At 38.7% G+C, this 9,630-nt stretch overlaps 1 protein-coding gene across 3 annotated transcripts in view; it reads left to right on the top strand.

The window, feature by feature from the left end:
* The first annotated feature begins 3,028 nt into the window (after positions 1-3,028).
* The window catches only part of LOC112459652 (amyloid-beta-like protein), a 15,727-nt gene continuing 9,125 nt past the window's right edge, over positions 3,029-9,630 (top strand). For all 3 annotated transcript variants that reach the window (XM_025023871.1, XM_025023872.1, XM_025023870.1), the window contains exons 1-3: positions 3,029-3,159; positions 3,765-3,896; positions 6,413-6,539. In XM_025023871.1, the coding sequence (XP_024879639.1) occupies positions 3,064-3,159; positions 3,765-3,896; positions 6,413-6,539 (355 nt within the window). In that variant the 5' untranslated portion in view covers positions 3,029-3,063. The remainder of the gene's footprint in view (positions 3,160-3,764; positions 3,897-6,412; positions 6,540-9,630) is intronic.

Raw genomic sequence — 9,630 nt, 5'->3', positions numbered from 1 at the left:
GAAAAATGAGAACTTTATTATTGCCGTGGCTGCTATTGCATATCCGATGTGAAAGTAATCGAACTTCGCTACAATAGCACAAATTATTTGATATTACCGCGAAATGGCTTATATATTGAAAAATCTTGCTGAGCAAATTTGTTCGCAGAATTCGCTAAGGCAAATTTAATTTGCCGCTAAAGCAAAATACGGTCTATCCCTAACAAATATATTGCTGACGTTGGCAACGAAGCAATTTGCTGTTATACGGCCGTAATAATGCACGAGCATTAGATGATACTGCAATTTTTATGCGTCGTGGCGTGAAGCTCCTTTCCGATTTTACGCAATCTTATGATAATCGTTTCACTCGGGGGCGACTGTTGTTGGGAACAATGTATATCACGACATCCGATATTAATGAAATTAACACTGTTAGAAGTAGACCTGTCACACATGTGTGAATATTAATGCGTCACACGTGTGTAATGTATGATTTTTCAAACGTTCATGCACTTATGTCTCAATGTGCACGTGTGAAAAACAGGGAAACGCACTAGGGAATGTGTATAAAACACACACTTCAACGTGTGAATTTAGTAAAACATCCACAAGTGTATGAAATAGTCAAGCACTATAGTATTCACACACGTGTAATGTTTCTATGTGTGTGAATATAACACATTTTGGGGAAAGTTACACACTGAGTATAATATAACACACTTACTAGTCACACACTGACCAAGTCACATATCATGCAGGTACGCATCAGCAACTCTTTGAGGTTAGAATACGACGAGCCTGTGGCTGTGTGCGAATTGTGTGCACATTGAAGTGTAGTGCCAATTATACAGTATTCTTTATTATGAACGGATAAACAAGATGAACAAGTCTTTGATGGAAGCACATTCCGATCATTATTTATTAGGGATGCTATAAAAAAGGTTCTTTTATTTTTGTCTAATGAGGCCCTCTCTCTTGTGTGTGTGTGTGTGTGTGTGTATGGATTTGATAAGAATGTTTTAACTTTATAAATATACTTTTTTCATAAATATATTTACGAACACAAAATTTCGTAATGAGCCGACATTAAGAAATATTATAACTAATTCAAAATCTTATTACTCTTTTTAAACTAAATTTGTTTCTTAAGATGATTTTTGAAAAATTATATATTTGCGCTGGTTGACATATGTAGACTAAATATAACACTAACATTAAATTAAGAAGTGGTCTACCACGTAAGGCAGTTGGCTCACGATCCAGAGGTCCCGAGTTCGAATCCCACCAAGGTAAGTGTGTTTTTATATGTGTTTTTAAATACGAGAAAAATATTTATAAATTATAGACTGCATCTTAAGAAACAAATTTAGTTAAAAAATAGTAATAAAATTTCGAAATAAATATTTTTTTTGTTTTAAAGTATTATAATTCCTCTGGCATTAAGAGGACTGCATTAAATTACACATCTCCAGCTGTGTGACAAGTCATACACGCTAATATAATCAAACTTCTATTCGTGCGTGAAAAAGTAACACACTTACAGACGTCTTAAAACGGCGGACACACATCACACGCGATAAAGTGTGTGATATTCACACACTGCTTCTAACAGTGAATATGCTCCGCGCGGCGGTAAACGGGCAGCTGACTGTCCGCAAATACCGCCGTATGCCTCCTTGATGCGTTAATGTATTAACCGAGGATCGTTCGTAATTATCGGACATTATCGAGTGATATAATTAGTTACTTGAGTATTATAGAACGACGTAATTATGCTACTACCTTTTCTAATGACTTCCTGTTTGTATGCAAAACCGTTGTCGCTAACTGGCGTTAGCGTGTCTCATTTCGTCCTTAAAACACATAAACGAGAGGACGTATAACAAACCATTATAATTTCTCAATTGTCTCTTTTTTTTAAGCGATATACTGATGTACGGAATAGTCCAAACATGTTTGTTTTATTTCAAATTTAGTAATCGACTTCCTCTCCAATATCGACTTTTTCTTAAATGTAAAATATTGCTGCTCACATATTTTTTTAATTAGAAACATTCGAGAATAGGAAGGCTCTAATAAAGACCGAAGTTATTAAAATTTCTTGAAAATGAATATTGGAATTTAGAGACATTTTACATGCATAAGCAGAGCAATATACTTTAAACGCAGATGAGATGTGTCATATTTTTATTTACGTAAGCTCTGTATTAAAAGTTAACTTTTTTTCCTGCTTGGCATGGCGAAATGAAACGTCCCCATTACGAGGCTTTCGCTGCGAAAACGTTGACGTTTTAACGATTGGACGAGAGATTACAGGCTATTATCGATCGGATGAAACGAGTGGGTTTATGTCATCATCTTTAACGTGTTTTAACCGAGTCAGCATTCGTTTTCATTAGGTTTTTCTCTTCAAAATAACAGATTTACCTGCAAAACCGAACTAGTTTTGCAGAAATAGTCACGCGAAATTCGGAATAATTCAATTTGCGTTAAATAAATGTGAGATAAACGTGGAATGATATATAAAAAAGAAAACAAATTTCTGTAATGATTGAACATCGCGGTTAATATTCTTACATGACTTGTTAACAATTTTCTGTTAATCATTCAGATGTGGATTTCTGTTCCCTCTTTGTTCTTCTCTTTCAGGAAAAATAACGCAAAGTTTTACAAAATACGTCTTCTAAGTACCTGACCTATCTTATAAATAAATATTTACTGTATATTGGTCGATAAGTTCGCTATATTACCTGGGAAGTTTACGTGTAATGGGAAAGGAAAATGTATACGCTTACTATATCAAAGGAAAATACATACTTTGTGTGTACTCTAGTCACGTCGTAGGAATAATGCACTCAATCGTCTTTTTGCATTTTTTTGCCCCCTTTTATTCGCTAAATACATTTCCTTTTCGTAAACGAGCCAAGCTTTTTTTTCTTTTTTTAAATCAGGCAGTTCCGTAAAGCGAATAAACTACTTGGCGCATTCTGCCCGTCAAAGATTTAAATTCACGCGAGTAGGTACACGTTTATCGGGGCGAAAAACGTTTTAACCACCCCGTTTCCGCTCCCTTCGGTCTACATGCAGTCGCTTTCAAATATTCTCTCTCACTTTGTGTTGCAGGCGGTGTCGGAGAGGCTCGAATTGGCACCAGCTGGCGGAAGATCAGAGCCTCAGGTGAGTACCGTGAGAGACTTCGTTCCAGTCTTGTATTTCTTTTTCGATGAAAACTCCACAAAATTATGTACTTCGCGAAAATTCGTTGTTCACGATTGTCCTTATTACCTTTCGCGCTTTTGCTCAAACGAAACAGCCTACTTATCTACTGTTTAGTTAAATTATTGGATGTAGGACTTTTTGAAATAAGATTTGTTAGACGCGTATTAAAGATTTAGATATAACGTAACATGTGGTATTGCATAACGTAAGAAGTACAAATTTTTCTGTGGATAACATTTTAAATCTTTTTTTATCATAAAAATGTGTGTTAGAAAAAAAGTATATATACATTTTGAAATGAAGTAAACGTGTGCATGCATGCATGTCATCGTCTCCGTCAGAGACAACTCTTAATGATCGTAAAGACAAGAGAAAAAAAAGTAATAAAAAAGTTTATTAGCTATTGCAATATCCGTTTGTCGAAAAGCAAAGACTGACTGTTAAAACAATCGGCTTCCCGAAAAGCGAAACACTTTGATGAAGTTGTTGACTGAGTCACCAAATGTGTTTTCCGCTTGGAAGCTAACGCGTGCCTTTAATGACCGTATCTTTCCTCAACGAAGGTCGCTACCTTGTGCGAACCTGGCGAGGTATACCTTGCTCAGCACATGGGAGAGCAGGGTCGATGGGTCTCCTCGACCGACAAGAAGAGCTGCATGACGGACAAGCTGGAGATCCTGGAATATTGTAAGAAGGTAAGAAAAAAAAAGTCTATATAAGATCACGCAACCATTAAATTCTTTCACACGTATAATGTCGGAGATCGGCGTTAGGCATGTATAGTCGATTACGAGTTATATATAGACATTAAAAATAGATCTCTGACATTTTTCTATTATCAAACTTTCTAACACTTCTCTTCGCATCTTCCGTCCTACGAGGCGCGCGCGTAAACATTTTGCTAGAGAGATCAACCGAAGTTCTTAAAAGAAACGTTAACGATTCAACGCTCTGCCGCAGTCTCGGTTACATAAGCTAAAATCAAAACCTATTAAGGTAAATGTACCAATGCCGGGACACTTAAGACCGCCTATGCCCCTGGACACCTTTATCAATTTAGTTTTTAAATAACTATAATGCGAATTAAAATCAAAGATAAAAATATAATACAAAAAAAATATTTTTATCTTTGATTCTTTGATTTTAATTCGCATTATAACTTATTTAAGGACTAAAATGATAAAAATGTTCAGACATTACACGGAGAGCATTTTTTGTTATATTTTACCCTTAAATTCACTACAAACTTGGGACAACTTGGCAACCAAGGAATTTTTAAAATATACAAAAGACATTTTACAAACAACGTGGTAAAATTTACCAAGCAGATTGGCAAATTTTGAAAAATTATTGAAATTTTCTAGATATATTTTAGTAAAATTAATCAAACATATTTTATATTTTAATGTAATTGTATTTTAATGTAATGTATTTTAATGTAATTATTAATATTTTTTATTATGGTGGATATTAATCAGATTAGCTCGCATAAAATTCTTAGTGGTACATGTTGTCCCACAACTACCATGATTTCGGGATAAATTTTAAGAGAAAATTCTCTCCGTGTAGGTATATACTACGTGTCCAGGCATTGATACATTTACCTTATACGGTTAACTTTAATTACAGTTACTGAAACTGGCTGGCAGGGTCTTGTTTTTAAACGTTAACTTTTATTGATGCATTTATTTATCGTTATTACACATATGAAATAACTAATCTTTTGTCACGTTTTTTTTTTTTAAGTATTGAACAGAGTTTGTAGCTTATTGAAAAAGATTAACAGTAAGGAGGGATTAATGATAGGGATAATGACGATATCGTACGCACGATTTACATTCCGAATCCTTCGCAAGTAGAGCACGGTGAAAGGCAAGACTAGCGTATATGGATTACCGGATAATAACGTTCTCCAGCTTACGCGACACGTTCACGCAATCCACTGTGTGTATAAGACAGGGACTAGTGTGCAGCTTGCATATGCGTACGTGCTCGCACTTGTTCATGCACGAGCAGGAGAAGACGAGCTATTGTCACTTCGTGCATCGGGTGCCGATTTAAATTACTGTCTCCCTGTCATTTGGGATACATCAAAATGTAAGTTGTTCGAGTCGCGATACTTAAATTATTAAACGAAGTCATGAGGATCGGGACCGAACTTTCGAATCTTCGTTCTCGACGTCGGCGTCGGCGACTATTCAGAGAGAAAACCGGGCCCACTCGCGAGCGAATTATTAATTAAGGCTGAGCGTGTTATTTAACATCGCGCCCAGCGGTGCTGCCGGTGCCCTGCAGGCAGGATTAAGTCGTTTATAATCTTCCGGAGCCGCGTAAATCGAATTTTCATCCCTTCGTTGACGCGCTTCAGTCGCGACAAAACACAGAATTACGCGGTTCGTTACCTTTCCCGCGCCGTTCCACCGTGAAAATAACGTTAATCTTCGCCGATGACTTTATTGCACGAGTTTGCACCGGTCCGCAATTGTTGCATCGCGAATTATGTTGTGCTTTGCTGAAATTTCTTCGCATTAATATGTGTGCGAGCTCGCTAAGTACGGTATTCGCGTGCCGTCTAATCTTTCCTATCCCGATAGTTCGCGAATACCTTCGCGAGAGACCTTTAATCCTCAGCGAGAGATTAAAAGAGAGGAATTTCCGAAGATCCAGTTATTTGAATCCCCCTTTAAATTGATCGCTACAAAACAAAGTCGAGAGAAATTCTTGCGATTTAAATTTAAATTGAATTTAGCAACATTGCGTAAACGACGCGACTCCTTTACTTTTATTGTCTCTTTGATCTGATAAATTATAACAAATTTTAGTAAATTTAATACACGTAAGTTCTTAACGTTGATTTCCATTTCGAGATCGGATCGAATTGTAAAAAAAATACATGTCTTTGAATTGCGTTATCGATCCGCTGTTGGAACTAACGTCGCACAACACGAGTCTTATTAGATTTAATTTGCACATTACGCGAGCACCACGTCGCGAAACGGCTCGCGGAGTAAGAACGCGCGTTCTTTTTTGCGGCCTCTTTTAAACGGAGATTAAGCAGTCGCTCGTTCGCGATAATAATAGGTTCGCCGAGTGTGCGTGTGTGCTCGATAATTACCTTTGGCCGCGCGATTACAGGCTGGTCGGACCACCTGCTAATGTGGTACTTACGGGTCCCTTAATCCGTGCTTGATCTCTTTTTTTTTTCTTACAGGCTTACCCGAAGAGAGACATCACCAACATCGTCGAGTCGTCGCACTACGTCAGGGTGAGCGGATGGTGCAAACCCGGAAGAACCAAGTGCAAGCTCTCCCGATGGGTCAAACCTTACAGATGTTTGGGTGAGTTCTGATTTTACTGATACTCCTGCGCGCAAAGTAATCCTAAAACCTTGACGTTGCATGCTGCAATCTTTCGTGAGCGCCTGGTCGTCGGTGTGGCCCGAGAGTGCCCTTCTCGCGGGATTAAAGATTAAATATCCCTATAATTTCTGCGAGTTAAATTTTCGCTGTGTGTGTAGGCGAGAAAGAAGGTCACGCCAATTTTCTCCGTATCTATATCGTAATCAATCTCTTTTTGGGGTCAGTGTAAAGCGCGGGTAATCTGTCTCACGGATAACGTGAGACACGTAAAACCGCGGAACAGGATATCCGAACGGGATATCGAAATCAATATAATAATGTAACCGTCGGCATACATGTCAATACCATCAGCGTGGATTTCTGTTTACGACAATACGCGGTATGGATCTCTCAATCTCAATATTCGCCGCATCGATATCGCCAGGGCTGATGGCGGGATATCATGATATCGGGGGCTCGACAGTCGTAAAAATTCTCGCGAGACTCGCGATAACGTTCGATTCTTGGCTGGCTTGAAAATTGCAAAAGGAGAGAGAGAGAGAGAGAGAGAGAGAGAAAGAGAGAGAGGGGGGGCTATATCCGCGCGCGGCCGGGCGGCCGGTCGCCGATCGATCGATAATGCGGCAGCGCGGGCGCGCGGCCGTGAGAAACGGAGAGATCGATCTCCGGCGGCGGAGATTTAGTTATAAATTTAGCAGGGCGCTCGATCTGCTCCGGACGGAAGAATTCAATTTGTAGAGTCAATACGCTGTGTAACGGACAAACGCGATATCTGCTGTCGGATTGTCTGCCCGGCTGCCTTCCTGATCAGCCTTTTTATCGCGCTCTCAAAAACGAAAGGAACTATCGCGAACGTGACGTCGCGCGGCGGCGCGACTCAAGATCGCGCTTACTTTTCTTTTTTTTGCCCTCTCCCCTTTTCTCTCCTGCCCTTCCGTGTATGAGCACTCGAAGCGACTGTCAAGCATGTCTTCTCGAAGCAATTGTATCCTTATTGCAGCTCTCGCGAGCTCTATTCCATGGCGATTGAACGATTCAGAGCGCATGCGGAGGGTAAGAAGTAGATTCGTAATTTATTAAGTCTATTTTATGTACGACGTTAATTAAAGTGGACCTTATATAAATTATAAACTTACTTCGTTCCCGCGCGGAACTTTTCAATTTGCAAGGAGTACTTAATTGCGGAATATTCTAAATCGAATAACGCGACAAGTTTGAAGAAACTGTAGGAAAAACGTGAGACATTTATTAAGATGAAGGAAGAATGTATTTGTGCAGGGAGTATCTCCCTATTACATAATGTAATACTTTATTTTAATGAGAGCTTTAACGTGTAATTTTAATTAGCGCCAGTAAATATATTTAATTGGAGGACGAGGAGCTGCGGAAATAACGATGACAATTTTCTTCTAAGATTTCTTTTAAAAATCCGTATTTTTCAAATTTTTCTCACAAATCGCTATTAAATCTTGGTTCGATACATGTAACACACTTTACAAACAATATTGATTCAACGTCCATATTCCTTTTCTATTTTAAGTACCTCTTTATCTACACTTTTAAGTATCATTAAAGTGAATAATTGAACCAAAACGTGAATAGGAGTAATGACACAAAACACGTCTGTCGTGATACATTCCCTTGAGTGCGATCCCGTAAGTGGACGGCAGTCATTTATCCGTTCACGTTTTTAACAGGTCGACGAGAACTCCTCTGACCCGTACTCCGTATTATCTGTTTTGACTGTAAGAACACGCCGTTAGAGCGCCGAGATCCACGTACCATTTTCTAATCGTGTTAGATAAATGCCATTATTCCGGTATGCATGGCCACGTGCAGAGACGGTCACGGCCGTCCTCTTAAACGTCCGCGTCTTCGGTTGCGTGTCTCACGTCCTACAAAGCTCCATCAGCCACTTCCTTGTCGAGCAGTCTATAAAAAGAAATCGACCGTGAAACGTCAGGTTTTTATTACCGTATTTTTATACAACTGCCTCGTTTCAATAACGCTTGAAATGTTTTTTTTGCGAAAATGTACTCGCATTCGTTCTAGTTTTCTTTTACGTAACTTCTGCCGGCGCGGCGGCGCTCTTGTGGAAGAGTGATACGCGAATGTACTCAGACAAATCGGGCGAGTGGTTAATACCCTCGAAGAGTCTGCGTGACTAGTTCTATTGATCAGCGCATCAGCCGTGGTGAACGTACCGATGCGTCATTCGCTCTAGACGCGTTATCCATTCCACCGTCTCTTCTCTCTCTCTCTCCTCTTCCTTATTTCGCGCGTTCTTCCATCACGTTTATGAAAGTAGCAGACGTTTAGACAAATATACTACTGCAAAATTGTTACTCTTGCTTTTTGTATTCCGTGCTTCTACATTATATCCGCAAACGCAGATTCTTATGTATAATCATTTGTACGTGATATATACGTGCGCATAAAGTGTCTCGAACATAAATATTTTAGAAGCAGATTCTCCGATAAATCTTTAGGAAAGTTTTAAGAGAGGCTATTACTATGCTGAAACTGTTTAATATTCAACATTAGGCGACTTGATAATTAAACCTGGAATTAAAATTCTGAGAAAATGCTTTTGAATTTAAATGAACAATAAAGTCTCGTTATTTGCTTATACTTTTAGAAGCATAGTTCGAGAGAAATTTTTCATCTTGAATTGTTTATTATTTGTGAAGATTATTACCTTGACATTTTAGTTTAGGAAGAAGTCTCTCTCTGGGACTGGATCAAAGAATCTGTCATTGAAATTGCATAGTTACAGAATTCTGAAAGAACAGAAGAACTTGATACATGAAGAATCTAGAGATGCAATAATATAAAATTAAAGTATCGAACGCATGAGATTTTATTTTAGACGAGCATATATAAGGTTTCACGAATCCCTTATACGCCGGGTTCGTTATTGATTTCAAGCGTTTTCATATATCTCGATATATGCGCACAGGTATATAAATAGTCATCGGCAGATTCGTGCTTCGACTGCCAATATAATTTGTCGCGATATAATTCGTAGAATTCCCTCTTTGCAGATAGAGATAGAGAGAAGGGGGGGGGG

This window comes from Temnothorax curvispinosus, unplaced genomic scaffold, assembly GCF_003070985.1.
Source record: "Temnothorax curvispinosus isolate PA1 unplaced genomic scaffold, ASM307098v1 QBEX01010036.1, whole genome shotgun sequence".
Taxonomy (NCBI): domain Eukaryota; kingdom Metazoa; phylum Arthropoda; class Insecta; order Hymenoptera; family Formicidae; genus Temnothorax; species Temnothorax curvispinosus.
The sequence above is the reverse complement of the archived record's forward strand: the minus strand, read 5'-3'. Positions and strand labels throughout refer to the sequence as shown.